Raw genomic sequence first — 25567 nt, forward strand, 5'->3', positions numbered from 1 at the left:
ATTTCCCGTAATGCCATGCGGTGTAACGTCACTAGACGGGCAGATCAGTAGGCGGGGCTGGATGACAGCTGAGCTGAGAGACCCCGCCCACATTGGCCGCTGCCGGCCGGCAGACCTGGTGTCGGTGTGTCAGAGGCGGCCGCTCATCATGTGGGTGTTCGGGTACGGATCGCTGATCTGGAAGGTGGACTTCCCCTACGAGCAGAAGCTGGTGGGCTACATCACGTGCTACAGCAGGAGGTTCTGGCAGGGCAGCACTGACCACCGAGGGGTCCCGGGCAAGGTAAGAGCCGGCACGGTCCTCCCGAGTCAGCAGGGTCACAGGGGCCATTGTCACGGTGACCCTGCCTGATGCTGCCCATCCTCCGCATCTGTCACCACTAAAGATCGGCCCGAGATCGGCCGACAGTTAAGGAATTTTTTTTTTTACTTAACCCCTTCATGTCAGTTTTTTTTTCTCTCCTGTTTTCTTGCTTTTTTCCAAGAGCAATATTGTGTATTATGTAAGTATATTGTTGTCTTAGTCCTGCTAGGGGAATAGAACACTTGATCTGATTGCTTGTTGTCTTATAAAGGGCCCCCACAAGCTGAGCCTCACCCAGGAGGACCACGATGGCCGTTACTCCACCGCAGGGAGAGCCCCTTATAACACGCCAGGACCAGCAAACCAATGGGCTATACCTTATAAATCCTACTCAATATATGTATCGGACGCCACGTCACAGTTCACATTGATAGAACCTACATACATGGGTCACTTAGTGCTGCTGCGGAGCAGTCCCTGCCGCATACACGTATATACCCTCCTATACCGAGAAGGTTACATGTCATTGATAGAACCTACATACATGGGTCACTTAGTGCTGCTGCGGAGCAGTCCCTGCCGTATACACGTATATACCCTCCTATACCGAGAAGGTTACATGTCATTGATAGAACCTACATACATGGGTCACTTAGTGCTGCTGCGGAGCAGTCCTTGCCGTATACACGTATATACCCTCCTATACCGAGAAGGTTACATGTCATTGATAGAACCTACATACATGGGTCACTTAGTGCTGCTGCGGAGCAGTCCTTGCCGTATACACGTATATACCCTCCTATACCGAGAAGGTTACATGTCATTGATAGAACCTACATACATGGGTCACTTAGTGCTGCTGCGGAGCAGTCCCTGCCGTATACACGTATATACCCTCCTATACCGAGAAGGTTACATGTCATTGATAGAACCTACATACATGGGTTACTTAGTGCTGCTGCGGAGCAGTCCCTGCCGTATACACGGTATATACCCTCCTACAGCCAGAAGGTTACATGTCATTGATAGAACCTACATACATGGGTCACTTAGTGCTGCTGCGGAGCAGTCCCTGCCGTATATACCCTCCTATACCGAGAAGGTTACATGTCATTGATAGAACCTACATACATGGGTCACTTAGTGCTGCTGCGGAGCAGTCCCTGCCGTATACACGGTATATACCCTCCTATACCGAGAAGGTTACATGTCATTGATAGAACCTACATACATGGGTCACTTAGTGCTGCTGCGGAGCAGTCCCTGCCGTATACACGGTATATACCCTCCTACAGCCAGAAGGTTACATGTCATTGATAGAACCTACATACATGGGTTACTTAGTGCTGCTGCGGAGCAGTCCCTGCCGTATACACGTATATACCCTCCTATACCGAGAAGGTTACATGTCATTGATAGAACCTACAAACATGGGTTACTTAGTGCTGCTGCGGAGCAGTCCCTGCCGTATACACGGTATATACCCTCCTACAGCCAAAAGGTTACATGTCATTGATAGAACCTACATACATGGGTTACTTAGTGCTGCTGCGGAGCAGTCCCTGCCGTATACACGGTATATACCCTCCTACAGCCAGAAGGTTACATGTCATTGATAGAACCTACATACATGGGTTACTTAGTGCTGCTGCGGAGCAGTCCCTGCCGTATACACGGTATATACCCTCCTACAGCCAGAAGGTTACATGTCATTGATAGAACCTACATACATGGGTTACTTAGTGCTGCTGCGGAGCAGTCCCTGCCGTATACACGTATATACCCTCCTATACCGAGAAGGTTACATGTCATTGATAGAACCTACATACATGGGTTACTTAGTGCTGCTGCGGAGCAGTCCTTGCCGTATACACGGTATATACCCTCCTACAGCCAGAAGGTTACATGTCATTGATAGAACCTACATACATGGGTTACTTAGTGCTGCTGCGGAGCAGTCCCTGCCGTATACACGGTATATACCCTCCTACAGCCAGAAGGTTACATGTCATTGATAGAACCTACATACATGGGTTACTTAGTGCTGCTGCGGAGCAGTCCCTGCCGTATACACGGTATATACCCTCCTACAGCCAGAAGGTTACATGTCATTGATAGAACCTACATACATGGATTACTTAGTGCTGCTGCGGAGCAGTCCCTGCCGTATACACGGTATATACCCTCCTACAGCCAGAAGGTTACATGTCATTGATAGAACCTACAAACATGGGTTACTTAGTGCTGCTGCGGAGCAGTCCCTGCCGTATACACGTATATACCCTCCTATACCGAGAAGGTTACATGTCATTGATAGAACCTACATACATGGGTTACTTAGTGCTGCTGCGGAGCAGTCCCTGCCGTATACACGGTATATACCCTCCTACAGCCAGAAGGTTACATGTCATTGATAGAACCTACATACATGGATTACTTAGTGCTGCTGCGGAGCAGTCCCTGCCGTATACACGGTATATACCCTCCTATACCGAGAAGGTTACATGTCATTGATAGAACCTACATACATGGGTCACTTTGTGCTGCTGCGGAGCAGTCCTTGCCGTATACACGGTATATACCCTCCTACAGCCAGAAGGTTACATGTCATTGATAGAACCTACATACATGGATTACTTAGTGCTGCTGTGGAGCAGTCCCTGCCGTATACACGGTATATACCCTCCTATACCGAGAAGGTTACATGTCATTGATAGAACCTACATACATGGGTCACTTTGTGCTGCTGCGGAGCAGTCCTTGCCGTATACACGGTATATACCCTCCTACAGCCAGAAGGTTACATGTCATTGATAGAACCTACATACATGGATTACTTAGTGCTGCTGCGGAGCAGTCCCTGCCGTATACACGGTATATACCCTCCTATACCGAGAAGGTTACATGTCATTGATAGAACCTACATACATGGGTCACTTTGTGCTGCTGCGGAGCAGTCCTTGCCGTATACACGGTATATACCCTCCTACAGCCAGAAGGTTACATGTCATTGATAGAACCTACATACATGGATTACTTAGTGCTGCTGTGGAGCAGTCCCTGCCGTATACACGGTATATACCCTCCTATACCGAGAAGGTTACATGTCATTGATAGAACCTACATACATGGGTCACTTTGTGCTGCTGCGGAGCAGTCCTTGCCGTATACACGGTATATACCCTCCTACAGCCAGAAGGTTACATGTCATTGATAGAACCTACATACATGGATTACTTAGTGCTGCTGCGGAGCAGTCCCTGCCGTATACACGGTATATACCCTCCTACAGCCAGAAGGTTACATGTCATTGATAGAACCTACAAACATGGGTTACTTAGTGCTGCTGCGGAGCAGTCCCTGCCGTATACACGTATATACCCTCCTATACCGAGAAGGTTACATGTCATTGATAGAACCTACATACATGGGTTACTTAGTGCTGCTGCGGAGCAGTCCCTGCCGTATACACGGTATATACCCTCCTACAGCCAGAAGGTTACATGTCATTGATAGAACCTACATACATGGATTACTTAGTGCTGCTGCGGAGCAGTCCCTGCCGTATACACGGTATATACCCTCCTATACCGAGAAGGTTACATGTCATTGATAGAACCTACATACATGGGTCACTTTGTGCTGCTGCGGAGCAGTCCTTGCCGTATACACGGTATATACCCTCCTACAGCCAGAAGGTTACATGTCATTGATAGAACCTACATACATGGATTACTTAGTGCTGCTGTGGAGCAGTCCCTGCCGTATACACGGTATATACCCTCCTATACCGAGAAGGTTACATGTCATTGATAGAACCTACATACATGGGTCACTTTGTGCTGCTGCGGAGCAGTCCTTGCCGTATACACGGTATATACCCTCCTACAGCCAGAAGGTTACATGTCATTGATAGAACCTACATACATGGATTACTTAGTGCTGCTGCGGAGCAGTCCCTGCCGTATACACGGTATATACCCTCCTATACCGAGAAGGTTACATGTCATTGATAGAACCTACATACATGGGTCACTTTGTGCTGCTGCGGAGCAGTCCTTGCCGTATACACGGTATATACCCTCCTACAGCCAGAAGGTTACATGTCATTGATAGAACCTACATACATGGATTACTTAGTGCTGCTGTGGAGCAGTCCCTGCCGTATACACGGTATATACCCTCCTATACCGAGAAGGTTACATGTCATTGATAGAATCTACATACATGGGTCACTTTGTGCTGCTGCGGAGCAGTCCTTGCCGTATACACGGTATATACCCTCCTACAGCCAGAAGGTTACATGTCATTGATAGAACCTACATACATGGATTACTTAGTGCTGCTGCGGAGCAGTCCCTGCCGTATACACGGTATATACCCTCCTACAGCCAGAAGGTTACATGTCATTGATAGAACCTACATACATGGGTTACTTAGTGCTGCTGCGGAGCAGTCCCTGCCGTATACACGTATATACCCTCCTATACCGAGAAGGTTACATGTCATTGATAGAACCTACATACATGGGTTACTTAGTGCTGCTGCGGAGCAGTCCCTGCCGTATACACGGTATATACCCTCCTACAGCCAGAAGGTTACATGTCATTGATAGAACCTACATACATGGATTACTTAGTGCTGCTGCGGAGCAGTCCCTGCCGTATACACGGTATATACCCTCCTACAGCCAGAAGGTTACATGTAAGACGAGCTGAGGGGTCCGGAGACTCTTCCAGCGCGACGTCAGTCAGGACACGTACCTACATTCTCCTATGGGGCTGTTCACGTGCCCATGGTTTTGTTTGACCACATCCTCAATAAAAATCAGAGACGTCTGATTTTGACCCGACTCAAGGATCTAAATTAGTCGCACAAGTGGATGGATCCATGAAAAACCCTTGACGGCGGCGGCGGCGCACATTGTCCTCCCTGCGCTGTCCGTCATTAACATTGCAGGGCTCCGTTCACACGGCCGTAATTTCGTGCCCAGTGGGGAAAAAATTTGGATCTCATACAGATCCCCTCCTTTTATTTATTTTTATTTTTTAAAATTTATTTTTTAATGGTTGTATGAATGTAGGCTGGTGGACAGGAGACACATTGAATTTTTTTTCTATATTTGAAAATCGCAGCTTAAACTCTGAAACTAAAAACTGGCACACGGACCCATCACGGAACAGTCCTTTTTTTTTCTCTGTGTGTTTGATAAGAAAAGTCACTGATGTCTGAATAAAGCCTTAAATTAGGGCCTTGTATCAGTCAGTATTGGCCCCATAGACCTAAGCATAGTGTTCACCAAATCTGCCAATATTGGTGGGACCGCCGACTATCTGATGTGTCCAGGGGGCTCCTGACTGTCCCCTGACAGATGATGTTGGGAAAGGGAAGAGTTGGGCAGTTTAAATGTAAGCCCCCAATTCTTTCTTTCCCAGGGAAGATGGCAGCTGATAAAGCTGAATGGGTGCGTATGGACACCATAAGGCTGCAGCAATCAGCGCTGCTGCCAGTCCACCGGATCTACTTTCCATGAGTTGCACTTTTAGTCCTTAACCTTTTGTTCCCCAGCTGCTGGGCGTTGTAGTTTGTCAACAGACAGAGAGCTGCACATTGAGAACATCTGTGTAATAAGAAAATGGACCTGTCGCCAGATTTCATCCCATGAACAGCCTACATTAATTAACGTATCTTTTACCCAATGAGGCTGGTGTACTTACTTGGCAAATTCATGTCAGAATGGTGATATGATCCTTACATTGAGAATTTTACGAGTGCAGCTACAGTTCAACTTGTAAGAATAAAAATGTTAATCCTAAGTGGGAAAAGATCTTCACCGTAATTACAGCTGCCTCATCAGGTCTGAAAGAGCTATGTAATAATTTATGCGTGTATTAAGAAGCATCCTTAAGGAAAGTTTGAGAACTAAAGCCCGGAAACTTTACCCTAGATTTGTGTTCCCATAATAGCCTGGGGATGATGGGAGTTGTAGTTTTTTTTTTGCAGCAGCTGAAGAATTCTGCCCTAGATGAATCATATTTTCCGTTTTGCTTTCTCTCCATTTTCTATAGCTTATTCTCTACCTCCCTTCCCACAAAGGAACATAATCTGCTCCATATCACCTAACCCACTCATTACAGGAGTGAGTCCTGCTTGTACAAAAAAAACCAGGTCTGATTCATCAGCAGCTAATATTGGTGACTGTTTAGATGCTTGACTCATCGCAATGCTGACTTCACATCTTCTCCACCCCTCACAGCCAGGGCCGGCTCCAGGTTTTCATGATCCCCGAGCTAAAGAGTCTGTGGTCCCCTTTAACACATACTATAATTCATGATGCAGAGAAATATAGTACAATGCCAAAGATTTCACTTCTTACATTACTGATATCTATAGCACAAAAACCAGACAGTATAGTCCTCCATACAGTATTATGGGCACCACATAGTGCTCCATACAGAATAATGAGCCCTATTTATTGCGGTACACAGTATAATGAGCCCCATATATTGCTCCATACAGTATAATGATCCCCATATATTACTCCATACAGTATAATGAGCCCCATATATTGCTCCATACAGAATAATGAGCCCTATATATTGCTCCATACAGAATGAGCCCCATATATTGCTCCATACAGAATAATGATCCCCATATATTGCTCCATACAGTATAATGAGCCCCATATATTGCTCCATACAGAATAATGAGCCCCATATATTGCTCCATACAGAATAATGAGCCCCATATATTGCTCCATACAGTATAATGAGCCCCATATATTGCTCCATACAGAATAATGATCCCCATATATTACTCCATACAGAATAATGATCCCCATATATTGCTCCATACAGAATAATGATCCCCATATATTGCTCCATACAGAATAATGATCCCCATATATTGCTCCATACAGAATAATGATCCCCATATATTGCTCCATACAGTATACTGAGTCCCATATATTGCTCCATACAGTATAATGAGCCCCATATATTGCTCCATACAGAATGAGCCCCATATAATGCTCCATACAGAATAATGATCCCCATATATTACTCCATACAGAATAATGATCCCCATATATTGCTCCATACAGAATAATGATCCCCATATATTGCTCCATACAGAATAATGATCCCCATATATTGCTCCATACAGAATAATGATCCCCATATATTGCTCCATACAGTATACTGAGTCCCATATATTGCTCCATACAGTATAATGAGCCCCATATATTGCTCCATACAGAATGAGCCCCATATAATGCTCCATACAGAATAATGATCCCCATATATTACTCCATACAGTATAATGATCCCCATATATTGCTCCATACAGTATAATGAGCCCCATATATTGCTCCATACAGAATAATGAGCCCCATATATTGCTCCATACAGTATAATGAGCCCCATATATTTCTCCATACAGAATAATGAGCCTCATATATTGCTCCATACAGAATAATGAGCCCCATATATTGCTCCATACAGTATAATGAGCCCCATATATTGCTCCATACAGTATAATGAGCCCCATATATTGCTCCATACAGTATAATGAGCCCCATATATTGCTCCATACAGAATAATGAGCCCCATATATTGCTCCATACAGTATAATGAGCCCCATATATTGCTCCATACAGTATAATGAGCCCCATATATTGCTAGACAACCAACTAGAATATTATAAGGATATACTTAGATTAGACAACCAAAAAGAGCACAATATCCTAAAAAAATATTTTATTAATGATATCTAAAATATGTAATAAAGAAAAATATACTTAAATGTATGCTACCGACATCAACCACCTGGGTTTTGGGAAAGGTAGGAAAAAATACAGGAAATAGTACCAAATATATTCCTGAAGCAGTCCCTGTTAGGTGGCCCTAGAGTATCTTAAACCTACCTAACAGCGGAGGTTGGCACCCTGAATAGCGATGTGGCGCCCCCGCTCCACATCGACTGTCCCTTCTTGCCCTGACTGGGCCCTACCAACTACCCACGCCCAGGAGCCCCACAGACATACACACAAATTGACCAGACAGGTCACACTAACCAAAAACGTGAAAAAAATGTGAAAAAAAGTGTAACAAAAATCTACTAAAAAACCGCAGCAAAAAAATAGTGCTACGAAACAGTCCACTAAATTACATGTACCCCAGGGCTATGTCAGCCAAAAAAATAACAATACCCAAGCAATAAACAAAACCAGGATTATGGGGTACAGTAGAGCACCACTCCTGTGCTCATAGATACTTCTGAGGTTATAAAGAGGTAAAAACCCCTAGTATAAATACTAATATGTCACTATTTTAGTTAGTACATAATCCACATGTCATAAGCGGCAGACCTATACCTAGAACCCACACAAGAAGTAGCTTACTAGACTGGGTGTCTAAGATACAGAAATAGCAGATTTCAGCATAAGATGTCAGATACCAAAAAATATATTCAACTAAAAAGAAGAAAAAAACAATAATCAGACACAAAAGAAAAAAATACCAGGTATCATATATGATGTCTCTAATTTAGACTGGGCCAATATGTAAGCAAACCCAAGGTGGCTGAGGCCAATCCCCCAGAAAACTTCTCTTTTATAGATGCTATACTAGATCAAATACGAGCCCTTTTGTCTAAGAGATATTTGATGTCACATATAATGAACACATACGAGGCCAATCCCTCATTCTTTTCATATAAATAAGTGCTATGCTCCGTCCCATGAGAGCTTATTTAGATGGATGATATATAAATTTGCACCCTAGGTGCCATACAGGCTCAACATCAGATGTAAAAGCTGAAAAATGCAAAACATATAGAACTAAACAACACCAAATAATCAAAAATAGAATGAAAACATCAATGCATCAGGTGTTACATATGGCGTCTCTCATTTTAATTAGGCCTGCAAATATAGGAGCCCAAGACGCCTGAGGCCAATCCCTCATTACTTTCGTGTAAGTAAGTGCTAAGTTCGGTCTGCCATGACTGAAAAAATAGAAAAACTTATCTGAGTATGTGACATAGTTCGTCCCATCTCGCCATCCCTACGCGTTTCGCCCCTTCCCAGTATGGGGGCTCATCAGGGGATAAATTGGGGTATAGCAGCAATGGCTCAGGAAGTGGATAATGGCGTGCGGAGGTAACCACGCTATACTTAATGGCTCCCAGTACCGTATTGTTTAGAGACAGCTGTCTACTCTGCAGCCAAAAAGGCTACCTTCAAGGACGTCAGCGCCGCTCTTAGATCTTTTACGTGCGATTATTATGCACTGTGGGGCTAAGTCCCTCCCCGTCATCACATGACCATCCCGGACCTCTCGGATAGAGTGGAACGCAAACTGCGTTTCACCAGTACCGACATGCGCAGTGATCACGCTGATTCCTCGTATTCATTATGCATATAAGGCTGAAGTCCCACCCACCATTTCTTGCGGGGAAAGGGGGTGGGGGGTTGTGGGGCGCAAATGCATCTCGCTGGTGCGTGATGCCAGCACTACTTGACCGCACTTCTTGTGTACGCTCCCGCCTCCTCATCACGTGCCTTTCAGCGCTCCCGGAGTAGTGGAGCGCAGATGCGTGTCAGCCAGCGCTGACATGCGCACTGCTAATCTTATAGCCGCCTACCTCTCGGCTCGCTCTCATTCTCATACATAAGGTCATGGGGATTGCTGGCTCATATTTTCTGGACATACGTAATGAGGGCTAATTAGCACCAAGTCCATACAGATATAATATGGCCATATGATGCATTACACTATTTGTGCCATCTTCCGTATAGTATAATCATTAAAAAATACACCAAGTTTTTGCTATATATCGATACTATGCCCAGTCTCATGGGACCTTATTATTATGGGTGATATAAAAAAGTTATTACGTACTTTTTACACCCTAAAGAGACACCAGGCTATCTCATGTACTTTGCAGCCATTACATGTGTGTACCTCCACACACATCACTGTATTCTGTGTAACATGTTCTTTACCGGAGGGCCTCAATGCCCACACTCGGAGATTGTTTAGACTCCATTGATGAGGGTATCACTGCAGGAAAAAGAATAGCCTACAGTATCTTTAGACTTAACAGTCAGTCAAGAAAAAATGGACTAAAAGAGTTATCTACCGAAATAAAATCCCTAGCACGAGCAGTCTTAGATGAAGCAGGTATATGTCAGTTGTTCATTGAGCCCACGAGGGCTCATGCTCTCCAGCCAGAAAATCCATCTACATTCTCGCTGGAGGATCTTATTATCCCAGGCGCCCTGCCTGATAGAGGGGTATACTACCTCAATGATTTTGAACGAGATGCAGTCACTATCCCCATTATGCACAGAATTGACATGTCTGGCCAATGGAGAATCTCGCCCATGTCTTATGTCTCCTAGATGCTCTCCCATTCTGACCCGCAGTTGTCGTTTTGTTTTCCCTACGTAGTCCATCGGGCAGGAGCATGTACAGACATAGACGACACCCTCCGTTTTGCAGTTACCAAATTGTCTGTTTTTATATATCCTTTTTGTCACCGAGCTCTGGAACGTATTCGATGGTGCAATATAGTTACAGAAGCTACAGTGACCACATCTAAAAGTCCCCACAGATCTATTCACCAACCAAGTCTCTTTCGTTTTTGGTGGATTATAGTGGCTATCGACCACCATGTCTCTAATGGACCTACCCTTCCTATAGGTGACAGATGGATAGGGGGAGATCCATCTATTAAGGTCTGGGTCTGTTCTCAGAATCCCCCAATGTTTCCTTAATATGCTCATAACCCTTTCCTGCTGATCATCAAAGATACCAATGAGTCTTGTTTTGGGGGTCTCATTCCCCTTTTGGCGAGGATGAAGCAGTGTTGTCCTGTCCATGGTTTTGGCGTGTTGATTTGCCTCCTCAAGTAGTGCCCTAGGGTATCCACGATCCGTGAATCTTTTTTTCAGGTCTCTTGCTTTGTTATGATAGTCTCCATTTTCGGAACAGTTTCTCCTCAGTCTTAAAAACTGTCCTTTTGGTATCCCTCGTTTAACTGGGGTCGGGTGATAACTCTCCCACCTTAGCAGGCCATTGGCCGCCGTCGGTTTGCGAAAGAGGGTAGTTTTTATTGACCCATTTTCTTCAATGGACATCGAGGAATGAGATCTCTCTTCCTCCCACCTCAAACGTAAACCTGAGACCTAGTTGGTTATCATTAAGATATTCCATGAAAGAATGGAAGGTAGGTATGTCTCCAGTCCAGAGGACGAGGATGTCGTCTATGTAACGACCCCAAAATTGTATATGGGGTCCCCAGACGGCATCCCCGTCCCCAAAGACCACCGTGTCCTCCCACCAGCCCAGGAGCAAATTCGCGTAAGTGGGCGCACAGGGGCTACCCATAGCGGTGCCCCTGAGCTGGTGGTAGAACTTCCCATTAAAAAGGAAAAAATTATGACACAAAACATACTCAAGCAAGGTCATCACAAAGTCATTATGTGGAGCCAAATGGTTGCCTCATGTATTCAGGAAATATTGAACTGCCTTAAGGCCTGCCTCATGATGAATACTTGAGTACAGGGCCTCCACATCTATTGAAATAAGTGTTGTCCCTGCTTCCACAGAGACCCCATCCAGTTTGGTCAGTAAATCAGTTGTGTCTCTCGTGTACGACGGCAGAGCTACAACAAATGGCCTCAACACCTGGTCGAGATAGACGCTACTGTTGTGTCCCAGAGCGTCTATCCCCGACACTATTGGCCTACCTTTAAGCGGGGGGTACCCCTTATGGATCTTTGGGATAGCATAAAATGTCGCAATAACAGGGCTTTTAGGTAAAAGGAAATTCAGTTCGTTTTTTGAGATCAGATGGGCTTCCAGGGCTCTAGTTAAAATGTCATTAAGACTTTTCCTATACTCAGGGGATGGGTCACGACGTAACACCTCATACGTCGTCTCATCGGCCAAAATATCCATGCACATCTTGACATAATCTGCCCTGTTCATCAGGACGGTGTATAATGAGCCCCATATATTGCTCCATACAGAATAATGAGCCCCATATATTGCTCCATACAGTATAATGAGCCCCATATATTTCTCCATACAGAATAATGAGCCCCATATATTGCTCCATACAGTATAATGAGCCCCATATATTGCTCCATACAGTATAATGAGCCCCATATATTGCTCCATACAGAATAATGAGCCCCATTTGTTGCTCCGTCTACTGTATAATTGTCTAAGGCTGCCGTCACACTAGCAGTATTTGGTCAGTATTTTACCTCAGTAAAATCAGCGACGGGCACAGTCCGGCGGCAAATTGGCCCCTTCCTCCTCCCCTGCAGTCAGTGCCCCCTCCCTACTCCGCATCCCCCCCCCCCAGTCAGCGCCCACATAGCTTTAACCGGACTGCCTTACACCGCGGCATAACGTGGTGTAAGGCACTCCGTTAACACTGCCATTAACCCTCTGTGTGACCAACTTTTTACTATTGATGCTGCCTATGCGTGGGCTGTGCAGTATACTGCGTGGGCTGTGCAGTATACTGCGTGGGCTGCCGCGAACAATCAGCGACAGGTGCAATCCGGCCGTGAATTGGCACGGGATTTGAACCACGCTTCGCCAATTGGGCGCGCCCGGCCAGCCAAATTCTGTGTATTCATTCTATTATTCTAAAATCTTCATAAATAAACTACATATAAATTCTAGAATACCAGATGCGATAGAATAGGGCCACCATCTAGTACAGAATAATGAGCCCCATATATTGCTCCATACGGAATAATGACCCCCATATATTGCGCCATACAGTATAATGGGCCCCATATATTGCTCATTTTGTAAGTTTGCCCACTGACAAAGACATGAACAGTGTATAATTTTTTAATTTTACGGGTAGGTTAATTTTAACACTGAGAGAATATAAATAAATAAAATCCTGAAAATAACATTGTATAAATTATATACATTTATTTCCATTTTACAGTGAGAAATAAGTATTTGATCCCCTACCAACCATTGAGAGTTCTGGCTCCTACAGACCAATTAGACGCTCCTAATCAACTCGTCACCTGCATTAATGACAGCTGTCTTACATAGTCACCTTTTATAAAAGACTCCTGTCCACAGACTCAATTAATCAGTCAGACTCTAAGCTCTACAACATGGGCAAGACCAAAGAGCTTTATAAGGATGTCAGGGACAAGATCATAGACCTGCACAAAGCTGGAACAGTCTGCAAAACCATCAGTAAGACGCTGGGTGAGGAGACAACTGTTGGTGCAATAGTAAGAAATTGGAAGAAATACAAAATGACTGTCAATCGACATCGCTCTGGGGCACCATGCAAAATCTCACCTCGTGGGGTATCCTTGATCATGAGGAAGGTGAGAGATCAGTCTAAAACTACTCGGGGGGGAACTTGGTAATGATCTCAAGGTAGCTGGGACCACAGTCACCAAGAAAACCGTTGCTAACACATTATGCCGTAAAGGTTTAAAATCCTGCAGTGCCCACACGGTCCCCCTGCACAAGAAGGCACATGTGCAGGCCCGTCTGAAGTTTGCCAATGAACACCTGGAGGATTCTGTGAGTGATTGGGGATAGGTGCTGTGGTCAGATGAGACAAAAAATGAGTTCTTTGGCATTAACTCAACTCGCTGTGTTTGAAGGAAGAAGAGAAATGCTGCGTATGACCCAAAGAACACCATCCCCGCTGTCAAGCATGGAGGTGGAAACATTATGTTTTGTGGCTGTTTCTCTGCTAAGGGCACAGGACTACTTCACCGCATCAATGGTAGAATGGATAGAGACATGTACTGTAAAATGCTGAGTGACAACCTCCTTCTCTCCACCAGGACATTAAAAATGGGTCTTCCAGCAAGACAATGACCCAAAACATACAGCCAAGGCAACAAAGGAGTATCTCAAAAAGAACCACATTAATGTCATGGCCTGCCCTAGCCAGTCTCCTGACCTTAATCCCATATATATAATTTATACAATGTGATTTTCTGGATTTTATTTTTGATATTCTATCTCTCAATGTTAAAATTAACCTACCCTTAAAATTATAGACTGTTTAGGTCTTTGTCAGTGGGCAAACTTATAAAATCAGCAAGGGATCAAATACTTATTTCCCCCACACTGTAGAAAAAACACACCTGTTTCATACTGTGTTTCCTGCCAAGAGATTTGGAAATTTCAGCACAAATCTGGTGCTTAGTGTGTACATATAGCCTCGAGGCCGCTGCACTAAGTAGTATACAAAAATACCCCAGAATGCAGTGCGACAATTACATTGTATGAACGGCTGCATTGTTATCACTGTATTTGTCGGCATTGAGTCAGTTGGTCCTGATACAAAACGTCCTGATGTAAATCTCTGCATTGTAGCAAGCAAATAATTTACTGTATGAAGGTGCTCAGCATTTTGGATAGAAAAATCTGCAAAGGCGACACTGTGCTTACTACATGATCCCATGGACAGCACGGTGGCTCAGTGCTTGGCACTTGAAGCGCTGGGGTCCAAATCCCACCGAAGATCATATCTGCAAGGAGTTAGTATGTTCTCCCCGTGTTTGTGTGGGTTTCCTCCAGGGTCTCCGGTTTCCTCCCACATTCCAAAGACATACTGATAGAGAATGTAGATTGTGAGCCCCAATGGGGACAGCGATGATGATGCAAAAAAAAAAAAAATATATATATTTATATATATATATATATATATATATATATATATATAATATAATATAATATAATATAATATAATATAATATAATATAATATAATATAATATAATATTATATATATATATATATATATATATATATATATATATATATATATATTTATTTATTTTACCCAGGAGGTATAACAGAGGAGCAAACATTGCCACTTCTGACCTGGGGTGGGTCCTCCTTTAAGGTGACGCTCCCACTGCGAGGGTTTGGTGAGTGTTTGATGTTAAATACAACACCAAATAAACAGTATAATAAATAGGATATCACCCTATAATACTATAAAAAAAAACCTACTCAAGAGATAAGGTGAATAAACAAAAATACAAAAACATAATAATAAAAAAACTATTTATTAATAATATTGAAATACATACATAAACATGTAAGAAGAGGGGAAAAATAGACAATGCAAAAAAAAAAAAACCCCCGTGCTATAATTGGAGTGGGTATATGGACCAAATCATAAACTACCATTTCGTCAGAAAAAAAAACCATTACGTATAGCCTAAATACATTTGGAAACATGCATTAATCAAGTCAAAAAGGCATAGGTAATAGAGTAAAGAGAATAATTATATCCTTATACTATTCAAAGTCCATACCCAGTAAATTCCTGTGTCCTCCAACGCACGTTTCGCCTGATAATGGCTTTTTCAAGGAGTCAGTTTTTGGCATTGTCTGTTTTTCCCCTCTTTTTACATGTTTATGTATGCATTTCAATATTATTAATAATTGTTTATGTTTTTGTATTTTTGTTTATTCACCTTATCTCTTGAGTGAGTGTTTGATGTTGTAGATTTTCTGGGCCATTTCTGCACCTTTTCAGTAAATTAGGTGACTTGTGTTTATCCATTGTGTTTTCTTTTATTTATTTTCTCACTTTTTGTCTCTTGTTGTTGTCATGATTTAAATAAAGCTGCTTTGTTTTTGATGCTTCCTGGTATTTGGCTTTGACAAAACTTTATTGAAGCAGTAGCAGAACTGAATTTAACACTTGTGCGTTATTCACCTGTGGATTTTGTGCATCTTTTGTAATCTTTTTGTAGTCTATGGGGAAAATCTTCACATAAAACTCTGCGTACTCACAAGAGAAGTTGACTTGTTGTGGATGTGAAATATGCACCACAGGTCAGTTTACGCTGTGGGGGGGAAAGAAAGCGCTGTGGACGGGAGATTTCTATAAATTACATTCACTTTTTTGTGTAACTGTAAGGGTATGTGCACACGTATTCTGGAGAACTGTGGTTTTTCCTGCGGATTTATCGCGGTTTCTACTGCGGATTCCGCTGCGGCTTTACACCTGCAGTTTTCTATTGGAGCAGGTGTAAAATCGCAGAGGAATCCGCACAAAGAATTGACATGCTGCGGAATGTAAACCGCTGCGTTTCCGCGCGTTTTTTTCCACAGCATGTGCACAGCGGACTTCGTTTCCCATAGGTTAACATGGTACTGTAAACTCATGGGGAAACCGCTGCGGATCCGCATCAAAATCCGCAGCGTGTGCACATACCATAACCATAAGACGCTGCATATTTTACTCAGCGAAAATGCTCCACATAATAAAATGCATCAAAAAGTCATCGTGGGCACATTGCCCAAACATCTCCCTAACGCCTGGATACATTTTAGCATCGTCTAAGAGCATGCAGAAAATAAAAAACACCATAGCATCAAAGAGAGTGCAGGGCGCTAACGGCAAGGAGACCCTCCACCTGACTAGGAGTGACACGCTCCATCATACTAAGACCGGATTTACACATGTGTTTCATGGTCCGCAGCGCGCAGATAGGCAGCAGCGTCTCCTGACTCAAACACAACAGTGTCATGTATGTGTTTGGGCTGTTGAATTTGCGTCGGGAGACTCTGGGCCTGTCTGTCATTGTGGCCAATATGATATCTAGGAAACTTGGACATGTGAATCTGGCGTTAAAGTGGTTTTTCACCTTCAGGGAAGTGGACTCCAAATGCTCTGACCTCATAAACACAGCAGGTAGTGACACTTCCTGTGTGTAGCAACTGCTTAACGCTGCTGCAGCAGTCTTGGTGTTTTGGGTGTTGACATCATGTCGACAAAGCACATCACTGCTTATCGGCTTGTGCTGTCTACCTCAGGACGGCCGCTGCGATCAGTGATTGGCTACAGTATTGATGCACACGTTCGGCATGACGTCACCACTGCAGCTAAAACGTTGAGACCTGAGCAGGAGTCGGCACTAGACCCCGGAAAGGCTGGAGCTAAAGCTGTGGATCACCTACACTGTATGCGCTTCCTTACTAACTGCTAAGTGACTGCTCATATTCCCTATGATTCATTCTGCTCGTGTTCGGTGGGGGGTGTTTGTGCATTAAAGGGTTATTACTAAAAATGTAATCGAACTCCTATCCATAGGGGGTAGTCGGAGTGTCCATTTTGGTGGAGCCGGTATAAAATGGACCAACTCCTAAAATATATAATAAAATGGGTACAGCAGTACAATGCAGGATGTGCTGTAAATGTCTTCATAAGAATTTAGGAAAGTTATGAAATGTCCTATAAACGTCTGTTCTATTCCTGATCTAAGGATCTCGGCTTTTAGTTGAGATGAATCTGTGCTGCACTTTATGTACATGCTCAGTAGTGACCAGTGCTGTGGGGTTGTAGATGAGATGAATCTGTGCTGCACTTTATGTACATGCTCAGTGGTGATCAGTGCTGTGGGGGTCGTAGCTGAGATGAATCTGTCCTGCACTTTATGTACATGCTCAGTAGTGACCAGTGCTGTGGGGTTGTAGATGAGATGAATCTGTGCTGCACTTTATGTACATGCTCAGTAGTGACCAGTGCTGTGGAGTCGTAGATGAGATGAATCTGTGCTGCACTTTATGTACATGCTCAGTAGTGACCAGTGCTGTGGGGTTGTAGATGAGATGAATCTGTGCTGCACTTTATGTACATGCTCAGTAGTGATCAGTGCTGTGGGGGTCGTAGCTGAGATGAATCTGTGCTGCACTTTATGTACATGCTCAGTAGTGACCAGTGCTGTGGGGTTGTAGATGAGATGAATCTGTGCTGCACTTTATGTACATGCTCAGTAGTGACCAGTGCTGTGGGGTTGGGAGTCGGGGAAATTGAGTAGTCGGAGGTTTGACTTACCGACTACACAACCCTGGGAGAGTGTCTAATTTAGGCCGGGATCACACATACGCGAGATACGGCCAAGTCTCTCAGGTGAAAACCCAGCTCTGGCGCCGGCACTTGGGAGCGGAGCGTGCAGCTCCATGTGTTGCTGTGCGGCTGCACGCTCCGGAGTGCCGGCGCCAGAGCTGGGTTTTCACCTGCGAGACTCGGCCGTATCTCACGTATGTGTTATCCCGGCCTTACTGTGGTTGTACCCCCAGTAATTTTGACAATGGTGCTCTGCAGAGCTCTAGCTTGAGTGCAGCCAAGTTGCACATGTACGACCTCCCCTCCATTATCTATGGAGATCGGAAATGGTCGTGCGCTCTGCTCTGCTCTCCTAGAAGTGGTGGCTGGTGCATAATCTATTGCAATAAAGTATCTTCATACAAAGTAAAAAAAATGTGATCAATTTCCTGTGAATTGGGAGAACTGCAATGCCATACTTGGCCTATGGACTATGGGGGCGCTGTTTCTTTGAAAAATAAAAAATCCACCATTTTCGACTTATGGACAAATTCTTAACCTTGGGAATTGGAAATGATATAGTACTAAGACTCCTACTTCAATCCTGTAATCAAATAACATTTTTCTTTACATTTTCTTTCTTTTAGCCCGGAAGAGTTGTGACACTGGTCGAAGATCCACAGGTAAATATAATCTATACATGACGTATGTACATTTTATTATCAAATTATTTCTACCCCCTGTGTCGAAAGTGTGCGGCTTCTCAGACCGCTCTGCTCTCTTTCCGAGGATCAGCTGAGTGCATCCATTGATGGGGTTGGGGGGCCGGGTTGGGGGTCTCTGGGTCCAGATTTTACTGATCAAAACTACTGAACCAGAGCTATAATTTATATTACAAAAAAAAAAGAAAAAAAAGGGGGGTTTAAAAATAAAAAAATTGCACAATAAGGAAGAAACATAACTGCGTTCTTTGCTTCTTATGGTGCCATGTTCTGCTCCAGGACATTTCTCCCTGCTATACACGACCGATAGAACACATAGACTTGGCAGCTTTACAGATCCGCCACCATGAAGCGAGTGGCCAGTGTCCCGGATAATAGCAGCTGGAATGTAATAGTGTCATGATGTGCTCAGTGGTAGATAAACAGGTCCACACGCAGCCCCGGCTAATTGTTATATCCGCTGCTTGTTCTGTCGCTTTCTGTGTGCTTTACAGTTCATTAAAGTTGTCCTTATCGCACCATTATCCCTCCGCCATGTGCCGGCTGTTGTCAGGGCTCGTTTAGTCACACACTCAATTGTCCTTTCAAGAGTCTGTTTTAGGCTTCACCTTTCTCTATTTTTGTTAGAATTTTAGCTTTTTTTATTTGCACATACTAAGTAAAAACTCAGAGAAAAGATGCAAGTAAAAGTACAGCAACCCGCACTCCCTATTTAAATTTTTTTTTTTATACAGCATTTTTCCATTGTGCATAGAATGTGCTATATTTGTGCTGCTCAAAATATGTAGAAGTTATCGGGAAGTCGTGGCACCACTATGGTGCCTCAGGATCGTGTAAGGTCGGAGCTGTTGGGTGGTTAGAAAAGCATTTACCAGTTTAACACTAGGACTACTGGTATAGTCATTTTGACTACTTACTTGCAGTAGTTCTAGTCAAGGTTCACGAGTCCAGTAGTCCTAGTGTTAACGTCCATCTGTGTAGCTGCGTGTCACTCTTGGCTGTTAGAGGCAGATGATGGTGGATTATCACAGCAATCATGTGCAGGGAAAGATTCGGGCCCAGGTCCTGAACCTGCATCAAAGAAAGAGACCTGATACGACGTACTTATATGTCAGGAAATGGTTAAACCCTAAATCTATCTACACCATATATATATATATATCTCTATCTGTTGCTATCTGCATTCCCAAGCATGGGGTACTTGCCTTGCAGCTATCAGTCAAGCTAAAGAGGCTTGGTGTGGACAGTTGCTGGGGCGATGCTCTGTCACGCCCATAGCACCTAACATAATGTGGTTTGGAGTTGATCTTCCTGATAGATTCCCTATAAGAGTTGTTTTTATGGTTTAGCTGCAGCTTTAGGACTTCTCGAGAGTCGCCACTGCAGGAGCTTCTTTAGCCCCTTCCAGACGCAGCCCTTTTTATTTTTGCGTTTTCGTTTTTCTTTCCCCTCCTTCCCAGATGCATAACTTTTTTTATTTTTCCGTCAATATGGCCATGTGAGGGCTTATTTTTTTGCGGGACAAGTTGTACTTTTGAACGACACCATTGGTTTTACCATGTCTTGTACTAGAAAACGGGAAAAAAATTCCAAGTGTGGTGAAATTGCAAAAAAAATGCAATCCCACACTTGTTTTTTGTTTGTCTTTTTTGCTAGGTTCACTAAATGCCAAAACTGACCTGCCATTGTGATTCTCCAGGTCAGTACGAGTTCATAGACACCTAACATGACTAGGTTATTTTTTATCTAAGTGGTGAAAAAAAAAATTCCAAACTTTGCTAAAAAAAAAAAAAAAAATTGCGCCATTTTCCGATACCTATAGCGTTTCCATTTTTCGGGATGTCGGGTCAGGTGAGGGCTTATTTTTTGCGTGCCGAGCTGATGTTTTTAATTATACCACTTTTGTGCAGATACGTTCTTTTGATCACCAGTTATTGTATTTTAATGCAATGTCTCGGCGACCAAAAAAATGAAATTTTGGCGTTTTGAATTTTTTTACTCACTACGCTGTTTAGCGATCAGGTTAATCCTTTTTTTATTGATAGATAGGGCGATTCTGAACGCGGCGATACCAAATATGTGTATTTTTTTTTATTATTATTATTTTAAATGGGGGGAAAGGAGGCGGATTTAAACTTTTTTATTTTTTTCATATTTTTTAAGAGTTGTTTTTTTTTTTTTTTTTTTTACTTTTGCCATACTGCAATAGCCTCCATGGGAGGCTAGAAGCTGGCATAGCCTGATTGGCTCTGCTACATAGCAGTGATCATCAGCTCCTATGTAGCTGAATTACAGGCTTGCTATGAGCGTCGACAACAGGGTGGCGCTCACAGCAAGCCGGCATCAGTAACCATAGAGGTCTCAAGGAGACCTCAGGTTGTCATGCCAACGCATCGCTGACCCCCGATCGTCTGACGGGGGTCGGCGATGAGCGCATTTCCAGCCCGATGGCCGGAAACGGTAGTTAAATGCCGCTGTCAGCGTTTGACAGCGGCATTTAACTAGTTAATAGCGGCGGGTGGATCGCGATTCCACCCGCCGCTATTGCGCGCACATGTCAGCTGTACAAAACAGCTGACATGTTGCGTCTTTGATGTGGGCTCAAGCGGAGACACGACATGCGCAGTAATAGTACGGCGCATGTCGTGAAGGGGAACAAGTACCTTCATGAGACGCCTATTAACAAATCTGGATAAACATATTGATATAAAGTGACTTAACTCTCTAGATATTATCAATGTCTGAAAACAAGTCTGCTTCCCTTTTACCAGGGCTGTGTATGGGGTGTTGCCTACAGACTTCCAGAGGGAAAGGAAGAAGAAGTGAAGGCCTACCTTGACTTTCGAGAGAAAGGAGGCTACCGGACTACGACTGTTGTCTTTTACCCAAAGGATCCTGCAATAAAACCATTCAACGTTCTCCTGTATATCGGAACCTGTGACAACCCCAACTACCTTGGACCCGCTCCCCTAGAAGACATCGCTGAACAGATTTTTAATGCCGTTGGGCCCAGTGGGAAAAACACCGAATACCTCTTTGAACTTGCAAATTCCCTCAGGAACCTGGTACCAGAAGAGGCAGATGAGCACCTCTTCTCCTTAGAGAAGTTAGTGAGGGAACTGTTGGAGAGTCGACAAAGTATAAATTGTATATAAATTTTATCCCTTTCATCCTGTAGGAATGGAGACAATGTGTCCTGATTTTATTTATGCGTTGCGAATATCAGAGCAGTTATTGGGATATTTTGTATGGGTTAAGCAATTCTAGTGATTTCACTCCATAGACCTTAAAGAGCTTGTCCACTACTCAGAAAACCCCTTCTGAATCCCCGTTTTCCCTTTGTAAAGTAATAACACTTACTTTCACCTCTGGCACCGGTCCAGCAGGGTCGGCCCTGCCTCACCCGGGGATTGCCTGACATTATGTCACACAATCCCTGCAGCTTCACTCTCCTCATCTTTGGACCACTCGTATCTGATGGAAGTGTTGTTTTCGTAAGGGGGAAACACAGGGATTCAGATTGGTTGTACAAGTAGTGAACAATTCTTTTTTAGAGCTTTTATAATATAACATTTATTAAGGCCTGACATAGAAGGTAAAGTATAAATTAGATATTCCGTGTGCTGCTAAGAGTTTTAGGAGGTGTCCAAATAGAGAAAAAAAAGCCCTCAATGTTTCTTCTATCGAACAATCTGTTTTTCCTTCCTTCTGGTCATAAGCGGCTACGGTTCTATTGTTTCCTGATCTAGGGAATCTGCAATTTGTAGCATGAAACAGGCTGCATTGCAATCTCTTAACTTTAACATTCATAATGGTGGTGACTGGCAGTCACAAAATGCGCATACACGGAAGTTGCGCATGCGCAGAAGACAGGCTGCAGCCGGGCGAAACCACTACATCCCCAGACAAAGCGTACAATCCAGCACACAATGCTACTGTTGAAAAGACTAAACCTAGATGTGGATGTTTAAATTAAGCAAGAAATATATTTATCCTCACTGCTCGCGTGTATACAGCATTTTCTGCATCATCCTCACGTTAGTCTTGACTTAATCCCGGCCTGGGACTCTGTGACCTTTCCTCCTGCAGAATTACAAGGTAAAGGCGGGAGGCTCCTGCTGCAGCTGGTTGTTCTACAGCCAGACACAGGACAGTAAGGAGACATGGCTGATCTCTTGAGAAGAAAAGATTTCTTTACAATTAAAGCAATGTCAAATAAACCAGGAAGAAAATAAATGGAATCTGTCAGCAAGTTTTCTATAATCTTAGAGGTGCATGATGTAGGGGAAGAGACACTGATTACAGCAAGGTGTCACTCACTGGGTTATGTGTTGCTCTTATTAAACATATTTTTTTAATGTAAATTATCACTACATGACTACAGTAGGTGTCTTGTTCCTCCTAGTTCAACTCCGCCCCAATAAGTGATTATCAGCTTTTCAATCAGTGATGGGGTGGGGATTATACAGGGCTCAGCATTTGAGCTCCGCTAGATCTGCAGCAGAGAAAACTGCGATTCTATAACAAGTGCTGCACCCAATAAACTAAGTGACACATCGCTGGAATCAGGGTCTCTGTCCCTACCTCATGATGCTGTTGGATTGCATAGCAAAAAATTGCTGACAGATTCCTTTTTAAGTAGGAATTGCAGGCATAGTTTTATTTCTTTTGTGCATTTTTCTAGCTGCTTAACTGGTGGAAAATCATCATTCTTATGTGGAGTGGTTTTTCAATTGGAGGAGACTGATGGACCGGTCTGGTCACTGCTCCTCCTCTAACAGCCATTGTATGGATCAGAGCTGTGCAGTCTGATAGGAATGAGGGCAACCTTTAATACTTATATACGGTGAGTGTCACAAAACGATGTCCTCAGCACATCTGTTACAATAAAGTGTACAATCTCTTTCAAGAACAAACCCTTGTGAAGGGACTACCACCACTTGTATCCATTAACCCTATAGGTATCTGGCAGTTTTGGCCAAAATCTATATTAGTATATATACACATGTATTATATATAAAGTAATACTGCACTTTTCCCATTGATTATCAAGCAGATATTTAGCGTATTACATATCTGAATACTCTACTATATCGTGGGAGGAAAAGTAGGACCCATCTGTCTACTGAGGGTGAAGTCATTGCCACAAAGGATACCCAACTGTGGCACCTTCTCTGTTACACTGCTCTCCTGCATACTCAGAAACATTAAAGGGAATCCATCACCAGGTTTTTCCTATCACATATGAGAGCAGCATGATATAGGGGCAGAGACCCTGATTCCAGCGCTTTGTCACCTACTGGGCAGCTTGCTGCAGTTTTTGATAAAATCACAGCTTTCTCTTCTGCAGATCTAGCAGTTCTGTGAATGCTGAGCTCTGTATATCCTCACCCATGTCACCGATTGGCAGGTTTCTGTGTACACTGAGCATAGGCAGAAAGCTGCCAATCAGTGGTGGGGGTGAGGTTATATAGAGGTATGAATATGGACGAATACATGGCAGCAAGTTTACTATTTCTCCTTGTGATATTACTGTTTTTTTCAGCAGGAGATAATCCATACTGCAGCAATCAGCCCAGTCGCTGGAATCAGGGTCTCTTCTACGGCATGCTGCTATCAGCTTAGGTATAAGGTTTATAATAACATGTTTTATTTTAAATGTTGTCAGCAAAGGGGAATATATATTTCTGAATGAAAAATGTCCCTATTCCCTGATACAAAAGAAAGTAAAATCATAAAGTTTATTCGTCGCTGCAAAATTTTCAAAGATGAAGTATTTTTCACATAAAGCTACAAAACGCTTAGGGATGAATGCACACAGCGCGTCTGGTCAAACACTGAAACCATCCGTTTACAGTGCATAAAACCTTGTAAAAGTTTACAATGTACATGTTTTATATCCATTTCTTCATAATGGTCTGTTTATAAGCATTTTTTTTTCCACGTTGTCGCAATAGTTGATATATAATGGAGCATTGTGTAAAGGCCGTTTCTAACACCAAGCACAGACCACTTTCTTCCTTCTCAATTAGGGAGAACGTTTAGGTCTTGATTCATCAAAACAATTTAGTGAGAATTCTGGCATAAATTGCTACGAAGTCGCAAAACTTTTGGTATTTTCTAGCCCAATTCTTCCAGCTCTGCTAATATGGCCAAAGTTGGGGTGTGATGCTCCAAGTCCTCTAATACATAACGAGCGTTGTCGTTCCTTACACCAGAAGTTTTACTACAATCCTGGACTGGAGTAAGGTTTCTGGTGAGGCCCATGGCGATGCGGCATGCCCGCCACATTTAGGGTATGTTTCCACGGTCAGGAAACGCTGCAGATTGGACACCGTACAGACACAGCATCCAGATGTTACAGCACAGTGAAGGGGATTTTATGAAATCCCCTCTCCACTGTGCGTTCAAAGACACATGTGGCGCGTCTTTATAAACCGCAGCATGTCTACTTATCGTGCGGAGACGCTCCATCTCCGCAAGATAAATAGCCCCGTTCTATGTATAGGCTGCAGTGATTCCGCATGTGTTCATTCACCGCAAGTACAAAATCCGGCAGCGCTTTGGGCGGAGCGGGTATCTGCTACGTCCAAAGCGCTGCCATTACGGACCGTGGAAACATAGCCTTAGAGCAGTGTTCCCCAACTCCGGTCCTCAAGAGCCATCAACAGGTCATGTTT

General features: G+C 43.5%; 1 protein-coding gene across 1 annotated transcript; it reads left to right on the plus strand.

Moving 5' to 3' along the window:
- Positions 1-52: 52 nt before the first annotated feature.
- CHAC2 (ChaC glutathione specific gamma-glutamylcyclotransferase 2) lies at positions 53-22071 on the plus strand. The gene is made up of 3 exons (XM_069768683.1): positions 53-283; positions 18813-18848; positions 21659-22071. The coding sequence occupies exons 1-3, from the start codon at positions 62-64 to the stop codon at positions 22040-22042; spliced, it is 642 nt and encodes a 213-aa protein (XP_069624784.1). The 5' UTR covers positions 53-61; the 3' UTR covers positions 22043-22071.
- Positions 22072-25567: the final 3496 nt, after the last annotated feature.

This window comes from Ranitomeya imitator, chromosome 5 (assembly GCF_032444005.1).
Source record: "Ranitomeya imitator isolate aRanImi1 chromosome 5, aRanImi1.pri, whole genome shotgun sequence".
Lineage (NCBI taxonomy): Eukaryota > Metazoa > Chordata > Amphibia > Anura > Dendrobatidae > Ranitomeya > Ranitomeya imitator.

Bases quoted from the DNA above. Each gene is read 5' to 3' on its own strand.
- CHAC2 (XM_069768683.1), top strand. From the start codon at position 62: ATGACAGCTGAGCTGAGAGACCCCGCCCACATTGGCCGCTGCCGGCCG. The intron at 284-18,812 runs GTAAGAGCCGGC...TCTTTCTTTTAG, and splicing joins ACCGAGGGGTCCCGGGCAAG to CCCGGAAGAGTTGTGACACT. The intron at 18,849-21,658 runs GTAAATATAATC...CCCTTTTACCAG, and splicing joins CACTGGTCGAAGATCCACAG to GGCTGTGTATGGGGTGTTGC.